Below are 22,640 nucleotides of genomic sequence, written 5' to 3'. Positions count from 1 at the left end.
AGAGATGTGGGTTACCATGAAGGTATCCTGAACGGCACAAAGGCTCGCCTTATTCTCCAAGCCAATTCCACAAAGGACAAAAGCCTTTCACTTATGGCTAGATTTTCCGGAGATCACAAGCTCCACAACCACTTCACAAACTCCATGAAGGAGATGCCCGTGCCTCTTTACAGTCTTCCACAAAGAGGTCATTGGAGCACCAACCACCAAGCCAACTAGGAGGTCACCCTCCAATAGTAAGAAAATCGCGATTTCTTACTTGAATAAATCGTAATGGAAATATCAACACTATTCAAGGATGCAAAGCAAGAACACCAAATGTGTTCAAATACTTCACGCTCAAACCCCACCAAGGTAAAAAAAAAAAGTGCTAGAAATTAAAGGAAGAAAAATGGAGGAAATCAACAAATAACTCCAAAATCGAGATCCCAAAAGTTCCCCTCACTTAGAGGATTGATTGGTGGAGATTGCAGATTTACATATCCTTTGAACTCTCAAGAAGATGCAAAAATCAGAAGGACGGAAGAAGAATCAACTTTTGAGGTTCAATAATGGAGTAGAGAGATCAAAAGATTGGTTGACCTTACCTCCTTATGGAGGAAAAAAAGGCTATTTATGGTTCAAGGGTGAAAAACTAGACGGTTTTTTCATATAGCAACAGCACCGATTCCAATTTTATTATTAGTAGAGAAAAGAAGAGATATTTGTTGGAGCTAGCCGCTACGTTTCCAAATATAATATTTGGAGCAGTTAACTGCGCACGTTCCCATGCACGACGGTGAGCATAGTTTAGCTGTCTGACTGGCTCCCCAGACCCCAGTACAGCCTCCACCACTTGTGCGCCATGTGATCTCCTCGTCCTCCTCCTCGGTATTTCCACGCCAAAGATATCTCCGATCTGCACAAAGGCTATGTTGCTGCCATTGGCCGCTCGGGTCTCCTCCGCGTAAGCGTCCTCTGTTCGCTTTCCCGTTTGTTTCGCCAACTATAAAGCTGAGTCCTACGATGGGTAAACCCTTTTGTACCGGTGTGCAGGCAGGGTCAAAGGCTTCTTCTCTCCTGCCTGGGCGCCCCCAACCTGCTTGCCTGCCTGGCCGCCTCCGGCCTTGCCCACATTGTAAGTCTAGGGGTGGGGATCATCGATTTCGTCGAGTATTGATAGTTCTTGTAGTATGCATCATGTGACCATCTTATATTGCTTTTGCATCTGCTCAATCTGTGGTTTCAGAGATCTAGAAACTGCTGATTGAAAATCAGATGCTCCATTTCATTACTAACTAGCTGATCCTTTCCTGCTGCATGCTAGTATTTGACCCAGAGCTCGCTTATAGTTTCCAATTTTTGATCCACATACTCACGCGACGCATCTACATTCTTGTTCTGACAAAACGAGTCTATGATACTGATGATATGCACTGGGAAATTTTCTGATCCAAATTAACACAGAAATGGGGTGCGGTGCGTCGATCCCCAACAAGCTGGGCGGGAAGGGCCGGAAGCGCCGCAGTGTCATACAGGAGGTCGCCGTCTTCCTTCCGACCATCCGCGTTCCGGTGGCCATCGACATCGTCCATCCGCTCAGGGGACTGGTTTCCAAGGAGCTGCTCGACCGTCTCGCCACGCTCCGTTCCAACGTCGTCCTGCTGGCTGAAGATATCTGTATGTTGATCACTACTTCTGTTGTGTTTCCTGATTACACATCACTTTGGTTTTACTTGACTAGTGATGGGTGAGTCCATAACTCATAAGGGTACTTCTCATGCCCTTTTGTTGATCTTCTAATGCAGATCATGGGGATATGGCGGCTATCTCTGAATTAGAACGCGCCCTGGAGGAGTACCTGCCGGTCGTTCTCGGTTTAACAGCGAAAGGTCTGAACTTCTATAGCCTGTCCCTTCTGTGTAATTTTCAAGACTATGCTATAGATAGTACTCAACTGTTATTGCTTTTGCTAGAGAGCCGTCTTGAAGCGTCTGTACAATTCAGTTGGAGGACCTTGGATGATGACCAGGTAATTACGAGTCTATAGTTCTTGCCACTATTATCCTGCTCGCGGTGATGTTCTTATTGGTTGATCAAGTGCTGAATCTAGGAGTGCTGTCTCGCGAGCGCGTGGTATGAAGTTCTTTCTGTTATCCACATGATGGCGATGCTTGCATTGTTTGAGGCAAACCTGAAACTCATTCCAAGGAACGGGCAGTATGGAATTGAAAAGAAGGTCTCAGAAGGTCAGTTCGATGAATATACTTTCAACTCAACGAGATTACATCACTTTTGGAATATTCATTGGGTTACATAGTTAGACCACAGTGAAATCTGTTTCTGTGTGTTCAACTCAGAGTTAAATTAATGAAATGATGCATTTTATGTTTTAGATTCAAAGAAGGATGTCGTCGACTCATTGCTCCGGGCCTCTGGATGCTTAGACTACTCGGTGCATCGCTTACTTGTTCAGATACCTGTACAAATCAAGTATGTGCCCACTTGAGATGCAAAAACCCATTAAAAAAATATCAACCTGTACTACCTGCCATTGATCAAGTACTCACTTCAGCTCACCTTTTTATTACAGGAAGAGTTTTCCTAGTTACCTGCAGGAAGGTATGCTTGAGGCCATCTCAATTCAGGCATTGGCTCAGGTAGTGTAAACATAAAATTCCACTTGATATATTCTTCAGAATGTCAAGCCAAATTTGCTTGTGGTGCATGATTCTACAAAATAAACCCGTATACTGTATCTACTCTTAAAACCAGTGTGTAGAAATACAGCTTGGATTGGCTTCTGAATGTGAGAAGGCAACATTGTCGGTAAAGAGACGGCTAGCATGTGAGCAAGTCAGCTATTTTTCACAGGTTCGCAGTTCATGACTAATCTCATCTCACATAGTACATGTCATCATCATCTTTTACCATTCGTAATGAACTTGTTTTTTTACTAGTTTGGCCCATGATCTCTCCCTTTCCTCAGGCTCACTATTGTCTGTCGGGATGCGACACAAGTGACTCGTACGGAAAGAAGCTTCTGCTGTTCCTTAAGTGGAAATGCATGGATGCTAAGGTTGGCCAAAGAACCCCTCAATTGCTGAAGCTTGATAAATGCCTCACTAATGGTACTACAACAATGTTGCATCTTGTCATCAGGCAGTGGCATATTACTACCATGCTCTAGTACTTGACAAAGGCGGCGAACCGAGCAACCATATAAGCGCAGTCTGTTGCCTCTCTGCAGCTGATGACCTCCTTGCAGAGAGCAAGAGAGCTTGTCTGAGCTTTTGTCTGGCAAATCCTATCACGAGGTCTGAGATTACTGCAAGATAAATCATCAGTAATAAATCTAGTCATACAACTTATGACCTGACGCGTTCGTTTTCAATTGAATATAGGGTACCTCCTCCTTGGGGTATCATGAAAAACATGCACAAGAAAATTCCAGATGTTGCGTACAAGAAATTCCAAATTTATGGACATCTTTTTGAACAAGACAAGAATAGGTAACTTTACTTCTGCTATCAGATGAACGCTAGATCTGAATATGATAAATTTCAAAGTTGAAAGCTTGTTCATTTAAAATCCTTTGGCTCAAGGACAATGCATGACCAATCATTTTATGCATATTTTCTTACTCTGTTTGTGGCACCTCTTATTTCCTGCTGCAGTGCACTTCAATCCTTGCCTGATCTTCCGGAGTTTCCACTGTCTCTGAGACCTGAGGGGTACGAATTTCCATGCACTGATTCAATCTGGGAGAATGTCGATTGCCAACCTCAGATTCAGAGCCTCAAGGAGCATTTGAAGGACGAGGACGAAGAAGCGGAAGCAAAATGAGAGTTCAGGCTCCCGAATGCTTCCTTGTATTATATCCTTAAAATTGACGGGAGTTGCACAACTACTAGTTGAAACATGCATAAGGAAGAACCATAGAAAATCAAAAGATTTAATGTGTAAGTGAAAAGTATTTACCGTCTGTGTAATTCTTGGATGTTTAATAGAAGGGCCAATGATCAATAGAAAAGAAGAGTGTCCTTATATTCATCTGCTTGCTGGCACATCAGACAGATATGCATGTCATGATCAGGTAATTTTATTTTGCCAACTGAAGTGTAAAGCATCGAGACAGTAGTATACAATCGCCTAAGTATGCTCAGTAACCATGTGCATAGAAGTCAGAACTTAGTCTGCACTCGTAGCAATGCAGTACTTGGAAATTTGGACGGCCACTCCCTTCAGTGGACTCAGTTGAATAATGTAGTTCAGAAAATCTTTGCTGTGGAAATGGGTGGAAGGTGTCTTACCCCGATGAGGACACACCGTGTGTGTTAACATAGGAGGTTTAAACAACAACCTCAAAAGGATTACAACGAAGGTTACAAGAAGATTTTCCAGATACCGACCCTTATCTATGGAAACGGTGCAATACATCTTGCTGTACGTGCAGTGGCGGAGTTCGAACATTTAGAACCATGGTGCCTAGAGGGTGCCTCGAAAGATTAAAAAAAAAATTAGAGGGTGCATATGTGGTGAAAACATGTCATTTTACAAAGATTTTTTCTACCAAGGTCATGTGCACCCCCTAGCTTGCTGTAGATCTGCCACTGTGTACATACTAAGTTACAAACTAACAGGCTAACACACCCTCTTATCTAAGTTAAGATTGTTCCTGAAAACTTCGAGTTGGGGAACCGTGAGTAGTTTAATTAGTAATCCATCTGCAACTTGGTCACCTGCTGGAATAAACTTGATGTCAAAAATTTCTGAGCTACTCGTTCTTTAACAAATGATAATCAATTTCAATATGCTTAACTCTAGCATGGAAACTGAATTAGCTGAAAGATAAGTTGCGCCTATGTTATCACATCACAGTTGAGCTGCTAAAGGATGAGAAACCTTTAGTTCATCAAGAAGGGTTTGTACCCACATAACTTCAGCCGTGACATTGGTTGGAGACTTGTATTATTCCTATGTACTTGATATTTAGACTACGGCCTGGTTTCTTGCACTTCATGAAATGAAATTTGGGCCAAGAAAAAAAAACTGGTATACCTTGTTAACAGAAAAAGAAATATCTAGCCTGGTAAGGGTTAAGTATTGTAATGCCAGAGGGACGCATGAAAGATGAGAAATTCCAGCCAATCAAAGAGAAAATCAAGAAACGTTGCACTGACTACATAGAAAAATACTCTTCGAGTGGAGCCAAGGAAGTACTGATTAAATCAGTGATACAAGCCATTCCTACCTATCCTATGAGTGTCTTCAAGTTTTCAGAAGGCTTTTGTGAAGAGCTCATGAAATTGACGAGGGATTTTTGGTGGGGAGATGAAAACGATGAAGGAAAATACATTGGATGAGTTGGGATAAACTAACAAGCTAGGAGGAAAGGTCAGGGTGATATGGGCTTTAGAGATCTACAACTTTTCAACCAGGCTCTCTTGGTAAAGCAAGCTTGGCGTCTAATAGCCTACCCTGATAGCTAGTCTATGTGCAAGGCTACTAAAAGCAAGATATTACCCCTATGGCGATCTCACAGGCACTACCTTTGTAAAAAAAAACCACCCCTTGGATGGCAAGGCATTATGCACGGTTTGGACCTTCTCAAAAGAGGTGCTATTTGGTGGATTGGCAATGGTAAAAAAAATCAGAATCTGGCGAGATAATTGGGTCCCAAGGGGTGATATGAAAGTTACTGTTAATACCACTAAATCCAGAATTAGACGAGTTGAACAGCTGATTAACCATGAGGAGCACACCTGGAAAGAGGATGTGGTCAAGAGGATTTTTACAAACTATGATGCCGAGGAAATTCTAAAAATTCGGTTGCCAAACTATGAGGGTGAAGACTTCATTTCTTGGACTTTGGAAAGACATGGTTTATTCACTGTTTGCAGTGCCTATAACTTGGTGTTGGACTTGAGGAATAATATCACACAAAATACTAGCACTAACGGTAACGGTGATAGAGGTTTATGGAAAATAATCTGGAGCTCCAAGGTTCCTCAAAAGGTAAAAAAATTCACTTGGAAACTTGCTACTAATAGCCTTGCAGTTCAAGTGGAGGCTACCAAATGTGCTACCAACCTGTACTATTTGCGGGATGGACGCAGAAACGGGGTATCATGCCACGATGAGCTGCACAAAAGCCCGAACGCTAAGGCAAGGTCTGGTAGATGTTTGGAACCTACCACATGAAATAGAGCTAAGCTATAATAGGAATGATTGGGTGCTGATTCTGTTGGATAAACTGGACAAGGATAAAAGGGATAAAATGATGTTTATCTGGTGGCGGTCTTGGCATCACCAAAATAATATTATTTTTGATAAAGGAGATGCATCCATTGATAACTCAATTCTTAACTTACAAATTATCTAGCTACCTTGCAGGAAATTGCAAACTGTGGGAGTAATGTTGACAGAAAAGGGAAAAGAGTAATAAACCAGGTGCCGGAAGGAAGAAACCATGATCAACATAAATGCAAAGAAAAAAAAAAGCTTGGAGCATGTGATATTACTGCTCGCCAAGCTCCACATTTGTCTTCAGCCATGAAACTAGCTTCCACGTTGCACTTAAACCACATGGGATAGCTTGGAAGGCCAAAATCCAAGTGCTTGCAACTTTGTGATGAGTTTTGAGAACCATGCTCTTGGGACTTGCTTCAGTCCATACAAAGCCTTGTCAAGTCTATAGATGCAATGAATTTTTTCCTTAACATCATACCTTGGTAGCTTCCTCATGAATACGTTCTCTTCTAGAACACCATGAAGAAACGTGTTTTTCACATCTAATTGTTGAAGACTCCACCCCTCGATACTGCAATAGATGGCAGATAATGAATAGTAGCCTCCTTGATCACAGGACTAATGTCAACACCCGTATTTTTAAGTTCGGATGCCTATTATGCCATACATCGCAATCCCATGAAGATTGTTTTTACGAGACATAACAGTTCATATCATAAAGTCATCATTCATTACAAACCATAGTCTTCTTACAATAATAGATCACATGATCCACACTTACAATAATAGTTGATCTAATGATCAACAAACACAACACATAGCGGAAGCGAAGTAGTAGTCCATCTAATCCACAGGCAACGCTTGACGTTAGGAGATGATCCTAATTATCGTAGACGTCCTACTGTCCATCGTCCTGATACTGCTGCTCCTCTTCATAGTCTGGCCATTTGAATAGCCAGGGACACAGCCATGAGTACTTTAAAGTACTCACAAACTAATACTAGTGTAAGTACTTATCAATTTTTGTAAGGGGGTGCTAAGCTCTAAGTTTATTTGCATAAAGTCAATTTTATTTCATAAGCAATTTTAAATGAAAGACTCCTCATTTGCCTAACTTAACTCAAGTGGGAACATTAGTGTCATTCCCACAATCATGTTGTGTTCAAGTCAAAATTCACCATTCAATTCACCATTCATTTTCAGAAATATTTGACAACGGAATAATATGGCCTTTCCAATCGTCCGTAACCGTGGACACGGCTATTCGAATAGGTTTACACTCTGCAGAGGTTGCACACTTGTGCCACAACTTTTGATTACATCCGTCAGGGATAACCCTGAATAATCATAACTCAGTATGCGAATCATCAACCATAACCTTTCACTTATAAACTCTAGTATAGGCACCTCTCCCCATGAGTTTGGCCTCCCGGTGATAGCCAACTGTTATCCCGGGAACTGCACAGGGCTTGGGTCGTACATTCACCTCAGTTCACGTCATTTCACTTTCAACGGAGGCAGCCTCGGCATAACCCCTATGACGCTTGTTTAGAGGGAACCCATACTAAAGCGCATAAGTTTCTAGTTAAGCCTTACCCATAATTAGGTATTGTGGGGGTACTCAAAAATTGGAATGGTATCGCATCCAAACCCAATCATCAGTTTTTGTCAAAGTCACCATGTCATTCATGTCATATTCACCTTCAAAATCTTTCAATAGAATGACTCATCATTCCAAGGTTTTCAAACTCATTGGTTTTCACATGTTCCCATCTGGAATAATCATTTTTAGTTTAGCACTAGCAACTAGTCATGAGGGGTGCTAATCTAGCTTGTATTTCTCTAGGATAACTTTGATGTTCTTGTAACCATCTATACTTAGACCAAGATTAACAATAAAGTAAACTTTGGTAAAATAAAGTAAAAGCTTGCAAGTAATAAAAGTTGGGATTGGATCCTTAAACAAAATAGAAGTGTAATGGCGCCTTGCTCTAGTAGAGCTTTGCACTTGTGAGCTTGCAAGAGTATAGCTTCCCTTGAGTGGTGTATTGATCAAAGTGTTCTTCTTCCTCCTCGTAGACCTCCTCCTCCTGGTATTCCTCGGTACTAGCGTCTATAAACGAATACGAGGTATACAATCACCAAACAATGCTTAAGGGCTAGACTAAACACACAAATGGTTCACACAAGCTATTCTAACATCACAATCTTATTTATATGGTGGTTGACTTGGTTTTCTTATTTAAGAAAAATAATTTCCTCTCATTACACTATTTATTAGAGTTTCTATTTATTATCTTTGAGAAGTAATTTCCTCTCATTATATCTTGTTAAGATTTAATCTCCTCAAATAACAAAGTATGAACACATGTTGACCAAGGTCAACACTTCATAATTATCATTTGGGAAAATGATTTAAATGAGATACTCCATCTCATGCAATTTAAATACTACTATGGAACAATTTAATATCATTAAGTGGTCAAATATGAGGTGCTACATACTAAGGTCATTACCTCATATTGGACTACTTAAGATAATGATTTAAATGAGAAAGTAACTCTCATACTATTGAAATAGATTAATTGAAATAATTTAAATGGACTAGAAATGGCCACATAGCCATTATTTTGCTCTATCCCATGATCATATGAATAAACCATGTCATATTTTTACATATTCAGATAGACAATATGAAATGTGATTTTTGAGAGTTGGAATCAACTCAAAATCATTTATGGTTAATTTTTAAATAATGTTTGAAGTTGGAAAAGGCCCTGACTTGTTATTTTTACCACATTATTTCTACAACACATCTAAGGTTGAGACTGGTGTGGCTGGATAGATAATTTTACAGGCTTTTCAAATATATAAAATTTGTCAAATTTGGTGCAGTAGATTTTATCCTATTTAATTTTGAATACGGCATCTGAAAGGAATTTTATTTAAAATCAAATATTCGAATTCAAACGAACGAGCTCGCGCGGGAAAATGACTTGGCCCAGGGGAGAAAATAAATTGGGCCGGCCCACTGTGCGTCTCACGCTAGCAGGCCGTCTGACGATGGGGTCCACCAGTCAGTGAATCATAACACGCGAAGGGGTGCGGGTGAATCTGAGACGCAGGATTAGAAGGGGATCTGACGGCAGTGGATCGTCGTTATCCCCGACGAGATCCGGCATCTCTGGCGGCAAGGCTAGGGGGTTGGAGGGCCTACCGGTGCTCCGGCGATCGTTGGCGAGGTGCGCAGCGACGTTGGTGTGGACTAAGGATGGCAATGGGCAGGGTATGGGCAGGGTAGAGCAATACCATACCCATACCCGTATAGTCAATGGGTACAAACTTCTACCCATACCCGTACCCATGGGTATAAAACTTTACCCATGCCCATACCCAGCGGGTACCCGTACCCATTGGGTACCCGATGGGTAGGTTAAATTGTACACATATCAATCACAAATTTACATTTATCGATAACAATTTCGATTAATTTTTTTAATTATCTCAACTTAATAATAGGTAGTTGAGTACATAATAATTAACATAATATAAAATTACATTCTCATATTCTAACTCATAAGTCAACAGAAATAGACGTGTCATGTAAGAATTTAACAATAAACGGGCAGGGTATGGGTATACCCGCGGGTACGAGGCTATACCCGTGCCCTGCCCATGACTTAACGGGCAGGGTATGGGTACTACCCATGGGCATAAAAGTGTACCCATACCCTGCCCATGTGGGTACGGTACCCGCGGGTACCCGTACCCGTGGGTAAAATTGCCATCCTTAGTGTGGACGGCGAGGCTCCAGGTATAAGTGGCTTCGCTCGAGGTGGCTCCAATCGTCGGCGATGATCTGCGGGTACTGGCGGGCTCCGGCGTCAAATTGAGGTGGCTCCGGCGATGATGTGGCTAGAGCTTTGTTCGAGGAGAAGCAGGGATGGGAGGAGAAGTTGTGGGTGTGGAGAATGGAGGCGCGGGAGTGCCCTATTTATAGCGGCGAAGGGGAGCTGCGGGTGCCGGTGGGGGTCGAGCATGGCGCGGCCGTTCTGGTGCGCGAGGAGGCGAGATAAGGACGGCGTGGGATGGCCAGCATCATGGCGATGCTCAACGGCTCGCCGGCGCAGAGAAAAGGTGACGGGATCGCTCGGGATCATGTCGAGTCTGCCACGGTACTGGCGGCGAATCTTTGAAGAGGACGACGGTGACGGTGCACGCACAGGCGCTTGAGCGTGTCTACGCGCTAGCTGGAGAGGTGGTGGTGCTTGATGCAGAGGGAGAAGAGTAGGGGAGGACGGAGGCGATGGGTCTTGCCCATGCTCTGGCACGTCCAGAGCGTGGTGATCACGCCGGCTGGCACGCCTGGGCGTTCTGGGCGCGTGCTGGCCTGGCCAATGCCAGCCTCTCCCGTGCTAGGGTTGTGCATGGTGATGATCAAGGGTGCAGGGGGATGCTCCAGGACAAGAAGGAAAAGAGAGAAAGGATCAGAGAAAAGAGATGGCATGAGGGTCGGCATGAGCACGGCATGGGTTGGTTCTGAGCCTCTCCTCACTTTAATCAGCAAGGGCAAGTACTTGCTTTGGTCCAGGAGATCAATAATCATCACAAAGCAAAAGGGGTTTAGGCAAGAATCCACTGGTTAAAAGGGTGTGTGTCAAATCCAGTTTGGTGTCTGCCATGTGTTCGATGAAATGGCCGCATGAAGAATTATTTTGAATTTTGCAGAGATTTTTGGTGGAGTTGATTTGGATAATATTTGGAGTAGAATGGTGGTGGTGGTGTGCAAAATGGTGCTGGTTTGTGAAATCTCAAAATGTGTATGATCTACTCTTTATTTCAAAGTTGCCACTTGTCAATTTTATATTAAGCAAAGTAGGCAGAGTCAACCATGTTGGTCAACATACAAAGTGTTCACCTTGATGTGCTCTTGGATGAGGTGGAAAGAGTTGGGGGAGTTTGGTTTAAGAATCTCTTAATCCAGGGGCTCAAAGTGGGTATGATGATATAAATTCCAATTTTGACCATTATCATATGTGATCAAGATTTGAATTTTCCTTTGCTTTGATTTGGGTTTCTTTGATTCAAAAATGTTTGTTATTGGTCTATTGAGGTTTCCCAAGCATTGGCACAAGTCAATGTGGCCTTGGTTGAGGATTTGCAAAATGGCCATTTGCTCACATAAGGTTTTTCCCTTTTATTTTCTTTCTTGCTTATTCTATTTCATTTTGATCTCAAATAGCAAGTGTGAGGGTTTTAGATGTATTAGTAACACTCAAGCAAGCAATCATGGCATAAGTCAAACCAAACATGCATGATCACTATGCACACTATGTAACATATTAAAAGTTTTTGTTAGTTCCAAAATTTGAATAATTGGATTTCTCTTTCTTTATTGATTTGAAATTTGGGATGTTACAACTAAAAGGCAGTGACATATTTTTGTTTGAAGCTTTTGGCAACTAGGCGATCATTGTATCTATATATGCTACCACCAGCCCTATTCTTAATTTTCTAAACCCACTTGCAGTCTATGATATTTTACATGCTTGTTGTTGGGAAACTAGATGTTAAGTTCTATTTTCTATAAGTGCTAGATACTATTCATCCTTGGCATTTCCCCAATTTTTATTTTTTATGGCCTCTTCTAAATTATTAGGTTCCCCTGAAGTGAGATTTACATACCCATCCATGTCTTTGTATTGTCTAGGCTATATTTTACAATTTTGAAGCCTTGTATTCATACACTACACATGTCGTGTAGTATGCATACATGGCTCCTGGCGCAGCTCCTGATCAGTTTGGTGTCGTTGCGCTTGAATTAGCTTCGGTATCGCGCATATCCGCTCGGGGATCGATGCCCAATGCCTTATCTTATCTGATACGGTCCGTGTTTCCACATGTGAAGAGCTCGTTGATGCGGATTATCCCGTAGGGACGGTCGACACATGCAGGGGGGACCACCGGAGGAAATCTAGAACATGTTTGTGTGTTGTCAACCTCGTGTGACATCACGGATTTGTGACATATGAGGCAATTCAGGCGACGTGTTTTCTGCAGTTTGCAACGCGGTTTTGCTGATCTAGTCTGCGGTGAGACCCGCGCGACCATGGTTTTCCCTGTCATCGCCGTGATGTAGTCTAGGAATGAAATCACGACCAAGATTCTGCTTCATTTTTGTAAGATTGGGATATAGTTACTAGAGGGTGAATAGGAGTTATCAAATACTAGTGCCAACTAGTAAGTGTGTACTTGACTAATACAGATGTACAACACAAGCCTCAACCAATATAAATTATAATAAAAATATCAGTAAAAACATAATTTTTCAGAGAAGGGCATGATATGCTTAACTACTTATAGCTACTCCCTACATTTTGAACTTAAAACCATTGATTCATTGTTATGTGTGAGAAGAACACCAGTGAGTTACGGTATATAATGTACTGCATTATCATTAACACAAAATCACTAACCATAGAACAGTGATGATTCAGAAATTAAGAGACAGTATAACGCATCAAGCTACAGCTGCTCACAGCGCTTTGACGTCTCTGGGCCTCATCTGCTGTCTCTTGGGCCGCTACTCCGAAAACTGAACTGGGTGGCCTGTGGCGAATCGGGCCGAGATGTGTGAACTGCACGGCCCATTCAACACTAGATGCGAGGGTGACTTTTGCGGCGGTTCCTCTGTCTTCTATCATCACGAGCACACTTTAGTCTTCCCCCCTTCGGTTTCTGTCGCTCTATATCGTCGGAACTAAAACTGCCGCCGGCGCCGTATTGATGGAATTAAACTCGACCGTATTCCTCTTTTAATCTTCCCTGGTAAGCTAAGTACGTTTGGTTATGTCTGATTGTCTTCTCTTATTAGCCGGGTCCTCATATATGTTGCGTACGTACTAGATTCAGGGATTGTCATGCTCTTAGTTGGGATTTCTGTGTTGGATCTGCGGCAATAGCTTCCGGGAAGGTACGCTTATTTATGTTTCTATTTTTAGTCCTTGATCCATCATCTGTTGTATGGAAGTGTGAAACCCTGCTCGGAGCAGTGCCCGCCAGCATGGAGAGATCGACTGTGAGGCTGCGATCCGTCAAGGAGTCCCAACTTGAAAAGGAGCCATGGTTAATTGATCTAAACTGCCTTCTCCGATGCATTGGTAGTCTCCATCTGACTAGCTGCATTTCTCTCGAATATTTACCACTGATGCAATTCACGGGAAGAAAAGTTCCACATGAAAGGGTGGAATTCATGGAGAAAGTGGCAAAGACGCTCATGTTGGTGAGCTCACGGCTGATGTCTTGATGAGAGTGTATTCATATTTGAAACTCACCTTTAATTTTTCACAGCAAAACTATTTTGTTTGTATGGCTCAAGGTGAGGCAAATGTAGACAATCTTGTTTACACCATCGAGTTCATATTTTCCCCCAAAAAAATCATGAAGCCAGTGAAGTAGAACGACAAGCTATTCGCCCACCTAAATTTCTTTTCATTTTTTAATGCTTAGTGAGTGCTAATTTTGGAATCAGCAAAATGTGGCTAATTTTCTGAGACTGATTTCTTACAGGTTACACCTTTTTTTGGGATTAAACTACACTGGCGAGGAAAAATCATGAGGCGTGAAGAATTGTTTTATCGGTGCAAAAGTGCACATGTACATGCCATGGTGTTCAATATTTTTCCACTTAAATTTCCTTTCATTTTTGATCTTCAGTGAGTGCTAATTTTGTAATCATCAAAATAGTGGTTAATTTTCTCATAATGATATCCTACATTTTACACCTTATTTTTTTGGATTAAACTAAGCACCCGCGAGGAAAATCAAGAGATGTAAAGGATTATTTTATCTGTGCATAAGTGCACATGTACATGTCAAGTTTTGTTCAATCTCTTAAGGAAATAAGTATAAGTGACTGTACATCCGAGTGGGTGGAGCTGCAACTGGGCGCTATTTTGCATGAAATCTGACATTGGTATGTCTAATGCTTTGATCTTGATACTGCTATCGATGTGATGTTATTTAGGCAGTTGAAAGAATGTTCTGAATTGATTAGTCTATTCACATCACATTTAGCATTTTTGTTGGCAGATTCATTGACATGACATTATTCAGTCAGTGGAAAGAATGGTATGCAAATAATTGGTCTATTAACATGACATTTAGTATTTTTGTTGGCAGATTCACTGACTTTGGATGGCAGGCTTTTGCCTTCTGTAGTTGGCCATTGTCACTTGTCCTGGCACCTGAAGAGATTGCAGTTACGTACATGCTTTTACTCGTGAAATACCATAGTGACTTGTCCCTGGTCCGGAAGAGATTGCATGGTACTTCCTTTTGCAGGTTAGTGTAGGCATGCTTATGTTGTGGTTCTGGTGATAAGAGGTGAAAATAGTACAACTGGACTAATATAGGTATGTCAGATTTCTCACCCTCATCTTAGCCTCTTTTTTCTAAACCTAAATAATGATAACCTTGGTAAATGATCTACAAAGAAGCATTACACCAGCCGTTGCCAGCTACTTTACATTTGTTTTTCCTGAGTGAGATGAGGTGATCAGAGATTAGTAGTACTAATTTAACATGAATATGCTGTACTAACTATAAATAGAGGATCATTTATAGCCTCCACAAAATGTAAAAATACTACAAAATCTTTGTGTATGATAAACTAAATTAGCTAGGCAGAATCATGTGGGAACTCACTTGAGTAGGCCTGTAGGTGATGATGTTTTTTCAAATTTCAGGTTTACATTGCACCAGATATTGTTCTTTTACTACCATCATGCTAAGTAGTAAGTATACATAAAAAATTAAGTTTTCAATTTAGAGTTCAATGAGTTTCTTTAATATTTTGCCAAGGGTATGTGTCAAACAATGATGCTCTGTTATGTAAAGACTGCAAAGACTTCCTTTGGATTTAGTAGTTTATGAAGATTTGGTAGGTCACATCTGCCTGAATGGTTTAGATTTTCTTATCCACTCTTTCCATATATATGTTCTTGGATATGCATGGTTTTTCTTCTTAAAATGTACTCCCTCCGGTCGGATTTAATCGACGCGGAGGGAGTGCTGTGCAGGCATATCATTAGCGGACGGACGCGTCGATTAATTGCGTCCAGAGGTAGTATTCAGTATGTTCTTTATAAATTGCTAGCCAAAGCACTATATACATTCCAGGTGCCAATGTATTGATTAATATATTAATTAAAGGACATAACTGACGGTAACCGAACAACATAACATGTAAATACCTTTCCACTATCCCTTAATTAAGCGAACGAGATGAAAGCATACTAAAACATTCATTTGTCCTGTAAAAAAATGTTGACATCAAACACGTTTAAGGCCAAGTCTGCACTAAATAAAAATAATTTACTTCTCAATTTTTCCACAAAAGGCTGAACTTTCTATTTGTTTGAACACCATATCTATCATTTCTATAAACATGGACGGGCGTGGCAACGCGCGCTTTAATGATCTAGTTGATTCATAAAGTAGGACCTGAAATACTTCACCCGCATAGCTCTCTCTCTAGAAAGAAATAACTTCTTGATCCTCTACATTGTCAGAAGCTTCTCTTAGTTGCTCAATTTTTGTTCATGATTTGTATAATTGATGGATTAGTGTGAGTTCTATTTGTATAAATGATGGATTAATGTTAGCTTCCTAAAAGTGCCCCGACATACATTTGGTGATGTATTCAAAGTTGTCAGAATCGTGATTCTGAATCTGATCGAAACCTCTACGGTAGAATCATAAATCGTAGGATCTTAACTTTTGGAATCGTAAAATTTTAGATTCTACTTCTTAGAATCATACGATCATTTCACTTAATTTAGTTAGTAAAGTGTAGAATCGCATAGTAAAATAACTATTCTGACAAGCTTGCATTTTAGGTACGGACCAAGAAGTTTATCTCTTTCTAGAGAGAGAGCTATGTGGGTGAAGTATTTCAGGTCCTACTTGAGCAACTAAGAGAAGCTACTGACAAGCTTACATTTTAGATATTCAGATGTGCAATGTACATGGGTTGTGTAAGTAGTGTTGAAATGTGAGAGATATTGGTTATAACTGAATTACCTGTTAAGTACAAATCCAAGTTATTTCGAACGGTGAAGAATTCTAGTATGTCGAAGAACTATAGTGTTGATATTAATTCTGTTGGGTTTCATATCTAGTCTATCCCAATTTGCTTGGAACAAAAGGCTTTGATATGAATCAACATAATTTATTGTTGCCTTGGGTTCGAAAACTTAATTGCTATGGCAATCTTCAAAATAGTAACTTAATGAGTTATCAAACACTCCAGCAACAAGTTGCTGAGAACTATCACTTGTTCGGATTAGAGAGTGCAGATTTCATTTCTCCCAATTGGGAGAAACATTTTCACATAATTGACAGGTTTGGCTAGAGGTTGAAGATGACTCTCGACACACACGTATGTAGAGGAAGAAGAACACGCAGAGAACTTTTGTGGCACCGCACACACTTGTGCCTTTTCTCTCTATTCTCTTAACTGAACTCAGCTGAATACAAAATGTTTATAAAGGGAAACATGTAGACTCGGCTAAGCCAACGCCTGATCCGATTTCTACTCATCACTAGCTACATGCGCACGTTCAGCACACGGCTGAAGCTAACGTAACGGCCACACTAGCTTGGCCATCCTGATCTAAACATGGAGACTCCACTAACTAATAATTGACTAATTCTAACAACGCGTGCATGCAACTACTCTGCTTATGGCTTGCAATCTGGCCGCTGCGCAACACAATCTCTATCGCTATGTGCTGCTCTCTCTTGCCAATCTGCCTCTATGCCACGATCACGTGTATGCAACTGGCTAGAACATAGTCAGCTTACTAAAACAACATCATGCAATCTGAAATAAACATGAGACTCCTCGAAATAGGCTTTCGCCCCGCTATATTAATATAGCAACCATCCGATACAACGAAACAGCTGGGGCCGCAGCACAACCAAGCCCAAACGACAAGAAAAAGAAACGAAAAAGAAACTAATGCCGACACCGGCAGATTGACGAAAATGATGATGACTCCGCAACCGTTGCGCCCTCCGAAGAAGTACCACCACTCTCCTAGCACGCCGAGACGCCGCATACCAAGCAACACCTTCAACAAGGGAACGACGACGACACCGCTGCTGCCTGGACTCGGCCTAGGGTTTCCCCCGGTACGGGGAAGGGATTAGGGAGGGATACATCCGACGCCCTTCAGGAAGGAAGGCGGCACCCACAGGCGTCGCCGCGTCGGAGTCGAACATGCCGACACGGATTTCTCCCGACCACCAAACCCACCACCCTGAACGCTCCGACGTGCTCCACCAAACAGGCCACCCACCAGCACACGCCACCACGGTCTTGTAGTCGCCCTCGCCGTCGCACTGTGGTCACCGGAACACGGCCTAGAGGAAGAGACGACATGGGCAGGGACGGGGGTAGCGGCACCCCAACCGGGCGGGAGGGAACTACCTCCACCGCCTTCGCGGTCGCCGACCGGACATGGCAAAGGGGGCAAACCAGGCCCAAGTTGGCCCGGTCGGGCCCAAATAGGCCCGTAAAGCCCCACTGCCAAGCTGCAGCAGGCCGGCCGAAGCACCGACGCCACCCATCCACCGCCGCCGCACCATCTCCGCCGCCAGGGAGCTCTGCCGGCGCGCCGAAACACAGGAGACCCGCCCAGCCGATCTGGGCCCCGAACTGGGCCAGATCTGGGCCGAGCAGGTCCCGTCCGCGCCGCCCGCCGTCGCTGCTCCGCCTCCAACTGGCTGCGCCGCCGTTCCTCCTCCCACCCGGCGCGCGGGTCTCACGCCGCCGCGCGGACCGCCGTCGGCCGAGGTGCACCGCGCCGCCAAGGGCCCCGCGCCCCGCTGCGCCGCGGGGAAGGTCAGCCCCGCCGCCGCCGGCACCGCGCGGGCACCGGCCGGGGAAGAGGGAGGAGGAGGACTTGGGGTGGCGGCGGCTAGGGTTCGCCCGTCGCCCGCGGGGTGAGTAGTTTGCGAGATTTCCCCACAAAAAGGAGAGAGTATAGGTCGCCGGATTGACATGATTGCAAAATGTTGGGTGTATTTCTTTTATAGCAAACACGAGCCTAGCAATCAGTATGAATAGAAGTAATAAAATCAGGTTACAGAGCCCGTTTAATATCACAACTAGAAACTAGATTGAATTCACTCTTAATTTAGTGTAGGGTATGTGTATATGTAATATGTTTTTTGAAAGGTTGGCTACCTCAGTTCTTTTAGCATACTCCCTCCGTTCCGTAATTTTAGTTAAAATTTGAACTAAAACCACGACAAAAGTTATGGAACTGACGGAGTATTTGCCTAAGGAGTTACACTGATAGTGTTACACGGTGATATTGTCAGAACCGCGAACATAATATTTCCATCAGAATTCAAAATTTCAAATGACACAACACAATTACAGTGTGACTGTGTTCGTTGTATGGATCGCCTAATTTGGTCACGCAATGTATGATTCATCAGAATTTTTTTCCATAGATCACAGGTATATAAGACGCCTATCAAGTGTGCCGCCAATGGGAACAGCTTCTGGTTTAACTACAAGAGAAACGGCTTCCTGTAGATGTCAAATGCTTCTGACGCGCATAGTTGAGGTTCCTGCAAAATCGGTGAATAGAAGTTACGGATCGATGCTTGGCTAGCATGTTTCGGTTGTTCAATGGCGAGTTAACTGATGGACTACCTGTGCGCAGCTGAAGGTGATGACCCGGCGGAAGAAGGAGCCGATGGGTCCAGGGATGCCTGAGTCGCCGCCGTTGTCGCGGATGGTGGCCCGCATCGCGTTGAGCAGACGGCCGTAGGTGGTGCCCGGATCAGACTCCACCGCCTTGATGAAGCTGTACGTCATGGCGCCGGTTGAGGTGGAGCCGGCGAACGCCGTCGTGTCAGCCGAGGTCTGGCTGTCGCCGCAGCCGCTGAAGGAGATCGCTAGGCCGCCGCTCGTGCCCTTCGGCGTATCGGGTTGACGGTTGTGGTTCTCCCACTGCCAGTACCCAGTTCTTCGCGCGTCGTAGAAAATCGATATTTTTTTCAGGATCTCGGCTTATTAGCGCGTAAACGGAAATTTGAAATAGGGTGTCGTGCGTACCTGGATATGCGGCAGAGGTAGGGGAGGTCAAGGATGGTGCCACTGTGGCAGGTGTCGACGATGGCATGGAGCTTGACGCCCGGTCCGAGGGGGCGGACAATGGTCTCGTTGATCTCGTCGTCGAGGATGACGCCGCGGTCCTCGAAGTCGAGCGGGCAGATGGCCTCGTCGTAGCCGTCGACCTCGTCGCCGTTGCTGTCCAGCTTCTGCATGCCGTGGCCGGAGAAGTGGAACACCAGGGAGTCGCCGGAGGTGCAGCCCTCCACCAGCCACCGCATCGCCAGCCGGAGGTTATCCTTGTTCGGCACACGGTACGGGTCCTTGTCCTCCTCTGTCCAGAGAATAGATAGATGATCACAAAACGAACCACCAAAGTTGAGACGATCTACACGATCAGAATTTGCTAGGATGGCTCGACGGGTGATTGTTTACTTACGTGTGAGGACGAGGATGCAGTCGGTTGGGAAGCCGAACCTCTCGCGGAGCAGGTAGGTCATGCAGTTGACGTCGTTGACGGTGCCCTTGAGCTCGTACTTGGTGAAGCTGTAGCTGATGCCGACGAGGAGCGCCCGCTTCTTGCCGCGGGCATGGGGGTAGCTGGCCGGCAGGCGGTACGGGTCGCCGACGCGCATGGACCCCGACGACGAGGGCGGCGGCTGCGACGGGGACCCGAAGGCGTTGAACAGGCCCTTGATGAAACCCACGGCCTGGTGCAGGCCGCCGTGGTGCTCCACGCGTGTCACGGCGTGGCAGAGAGCGCAGCGGACGGAGCGCGCGCCAGGCTGCACCGACAGGTACGCGCCGCAGCGGCTGCACCAGGTCGTCCGCGTCTGTCTCCCGCCCGCCATGGGTGAGAGGTCTGTGCTTGCCTCCAGCTCGGTGCCGTCGACGGCCGGTTCTTTTCGGGCGGCGTACTGTCAAAACCTGTGTGTAGGCCGAGCGACGGACGGTGTGTGTCGCCGTGTACGGTCAGACTAGATAGGTTAGGCGGACATTCTGGAAGGTGTCGAAGATGATGAACTAGTATCAGTGTTCGTTCGAATCGAGAAGGAAGGGAGGTATATGTCGCGTTGGAGTAATGGAGTCTGGACAATGGCGATAATGTGATGCTTGGTGGATGACACGGTGATTGTACGTACTGATGATGCTACCTTTCGGTTCGGCCGTGTCTACTTTATTCCGAGGAGCATTCGATGCTCTATTCGACATTTCGACGTGAGGGTAAGACAGAATCGTATTCATGTCCAAAGAGGACGGCCTGAAACTCGAGCATTGCAAAGGTCAGAAGAGACAAGGGAATGCATGCGAAAACGACACTGAAAAATGAAAAAAAGACAAAAAAGTTGGGGTGAGAGAGGCTCGAACTCTCGACCTCAGGATCACTCGCTTTAGCTATGAGACCTACGCGCTAGCCAACTGCGCCACCACCCCGTTTGCATTACATTTTCAAGTAAACATATTTAACCAATATGTTCGGCACGTAGCAAAATTCGTAATCGCTTGAGCCAGCTGTGCATAACCGAACCGAAACTGAAAACCGAACTGGAAAAAATCTAACCGTAACTAAATTAAGGACTATTTTCAGTTTTAAGTTAGGTAACCATATGTCAAACAGTTAATTCAGTTAAAAATCAAAAGAAACCAAATATTCAAGCTAGTGACGAATTTTCCTCCCTGGTCTAGCTGAACTTTGCAGTCTACGTCCATATAAGTTTTACATTTCAATGTACACAGAGAAGACCCTCCCAGCGTGGTGATTTAGGTGTGGATGTTTTTGCTATTTTGGTCACTGGTCCTAAGTTGGACATCTAAACTTGGCTACAATTTTATTTTGGCCGCACTTTTTTGTATTTTTGCCGTTCAATCACAAAAATAAAATATATGAAATATATGTCATTATAATTTATGCGGTGTTCAAAAATTTGTGTCAACTTTGGTTAGTTTGATTATTACCGAAACCGTACCGATATTTTGTGGTTATTACCGAAACCGTATGATATTTTTATACGAAACCGTATTTATCAAAGTACTGAAATTGTATTTACTTAAAAACCGTATTAACCGAACCGAATTAACCAAATTAACCGAACGCGCAGCCGAACGCTTGACCACGCATATACCCGACATGGATGTGCAGTAGAACAGTACAACAGTACGCGTGATGCGTTACATTTATGGTGCGGAGAACACCGAACAAATTTGTACGTCGGCAGATTTACATAGGTCAGTTGGTTAGCCTCCCTTGTGTAGAATTTGCTCAATCGGATTCAAGTCCTACATTTTATATGGGTGTTCGCTTCTTTCTTAAAAAATGCTATTCCAATCATTCCAACGTTGTCTATGACAACTCCATCAATCTCAACATTACAGTGTACTAATGTTTTGAATTAGCACCGGAAACAGAGGGAGGAATCTGTCAAAAATTTAACTACTTCCTTCGTTTATAAAAAAATATCTCAACTTTATTAAAATTTATATGTCTATATGCTTTAAAATACATCTAGATACATGCATATCTAGACAAAGTTAAGACAATCCTTTATAAACAGAGAAAGTACATAAAGTCTTACAAGGTCATAATTTGTTGTGGTGATATATATGATCACCACAAATGGCGGGTGTATGTCTTCCATTTGTTCCTTGAACCAATGAAACCATATAGTAGGATCATAGGTCATGTTGGAGAAACTCATAAAAGTTGTTTTGGTCAACGCTACATAACACAAAATGCTCTGGTACCACTTGTTATCATCGGTTACGTAAGAGATGGTCACAACTTGACGCGTGGATTGAGGACCTAAACGCAAGCCAACAAAAATCCCAACATACATGTATATCTGAATTTTTTGGACCGTAGACATCCACTCTTTTACGAACAAAGAGAATAGTTGCTCTACTGCCCCCCCTCAAGCCTCATAAAACATATCTTAATTTTATCTAATTTGAAATGTACCTAGACATTATTTAACATGTACACGTTCTTAAATTTAAATAAAATTAAGATATGTTTTATAAGATAGAGGGAATATAAAAATAGATTGAATAGTACAATAATTCTCCATTATTGAAACAATGTATTTAATGCAAGGACAATAATTGTTGGAGTGACACCGATCGACCAAAAATGGATGCCTCACACACTGCCCAGGACTTGGCACGTGGTTGCGATCTTTGGCCGTTCTGCCGTTCATATGGTCAAACAAATCTGGACCAAACCGTTTGGTACATGAAGATTCTGCACGGGGTTACCCGCAAAAAAAAAAAGAAGATTCTG

The 22,640-nt window shown here is 43.4% G+C and overlaps 2 protein-coding genes, 1 long non-coding RNA gene and 1 other non-coding gene across 4 annotated transcripts; 2 read left to right on the top strand and 2 right to left on the bottom strand.

Moving 5' to 3' along the window:
* The first annotated feature begins 816 nt into the window (after positions 1-816).
* On the top strand, positions 817-4,032 carry LOC127332354 (uncharacterized). The gene is made up of 13 exons (XM_051358628.2): positions 817-946; positions 1,036-1,117; positions 1,447-1,659; positions 1,788-1,871; positions 1,956-2,011; positions 2,093-2,228; positions 2,376-2,472; positions 2,573-2,639; positions 2,755-2,853; positions 2,969-3,058; positions 3,142-3,296; positions 3,384-3,491; positions 3,657-4,032. Exons 3-13 carry the CDS (start codon positions 1,449-1,451, stop codon positions 3,823-3,825), a joined length of 1,272 nt encoding a protein of 423 aa, XP_051214588.1. The 5' UTR covers positions 817-946; positions 1,036-1,117; positions 1,447-1,448; the 3' UTR covers positions 3,826-4,032.
* An 8,939-nt stretch (positions 4,033-12,971) lies between these two features.
* On the top strand, positions 12,972-15,154 carry LOC127329978 (uncharacterized). The gene is made up of 3 exons (XR_007869075.2): positions 12,972-13,059; positions 13,144-13,204; positions 13,284-15,154. It is a non-coding gene; the product is annotated as an uncharacterized lncRNA (long non-coding RNA).
* Positions 15,155-18,555: 3,401 nt separating this feature from the next.
* On the bottom strand, positions 18,556-20,468 carry LOC127332355 (metacaspase-1). Its single transcript, XM_051358629.2, has 4 exons — positions 19,803-20,468; positions 19,367-19,697; positions 18,962-19,277; positions 18,556-18,876 (listed from the first exon to the last, which is right to left on the bottom strand). Exons 1-4 carry the CDS (start codon positions 20,212-20,214, stop codon positions 18,817-18,819), a joined length of 1,119 nt encoding a protein of 372 aa, XP_051214589.1. The 5' UTR covers positions 20,215-20,468; the 3' UTR covers positions 18,556-18,816.
* A 242-nt stretch (positions 20,469-20,710) lies between these two features.
* TRNAM-CAU (transfer RNA methionine (anticodon CAU)) lies at positions 20,711-20,797 on the bottom strand. The gene is given in 2 exon segments: positions 20,711-20,746; positions 20,760-20,797. It is a non-coding gene; the product is annotated as a tRNA-Met (tRNA).
* Between the last annotated feature and the right edge of the window lie 1,843 nt (positions 20,798-22,640).

Source organism: Lolium perenne, chromosome 4 (genome assembly GCF_019359855.2).
Source record: "Lolium perenne isolate Kyuss_39 chromosome 4, Kyuss_2.0, whole genome shotgun sequence".
NCBI classification, from domain to species: domain Eukaryota; kingdom Viridiplantae; phylum Streptophyta; class Magnoliopsida; order Poales; family Poaceae; genus Lolium; species Lolium perenne.
The sequence above is the reverse complement of the archived record's forward strand: the minus strand, read 5'-3'. Positions and strand labels throughout refer to the sequence as shown.

Excerpts from the sequence above, each read along its gene's own strand:
- LOC127332355 (XM_051358629.2), bottom strand. The coding sequence starts at position 20,214 with ATGGCGGGCGGGAGACAGACGCGGACGACCTGGTGCAGCCGCTGCGGC. Across the intron at positions 19,278-19,366 it reads TACCTCTGCCGCATATCCAG|AACTGGGTACTGGCAGTGGG; the intron begins GTACGCACGACA and ends CGACGCGCGAAG. Across the intron at positions 18,877-18,961 it reads TCACCTTCAGCTGCGCACAG|GAACCTCAACTATGCGCGTC; the intron begins GTAGTCCATCAG and ends CCGATTTTGCAG.
- LOC127332354 (XM_051358628.2), top strand. The coding sequence starts at position 1,449 with ATGGGGTGCGGTGCGTCGATCCCCAACAAGCTGGGCGGGAAGGGCCGG. Across the intron at positions 2,473-2,572 it reads CAGATACCTGTACAAATCAA|GAAGAGTTTTCCTAGTTACC; the intron begins GTATGTGCCCAC and ends TTTTTATTACAG. Across the intron at positions 2,854-2,968 it reads AAGTCAGCTATTTTTCACAG|GCTCACTATTGTCTGTCGGG; the intron begins GTTCGCAGTTCA and ends CCCTTTCCTCAG.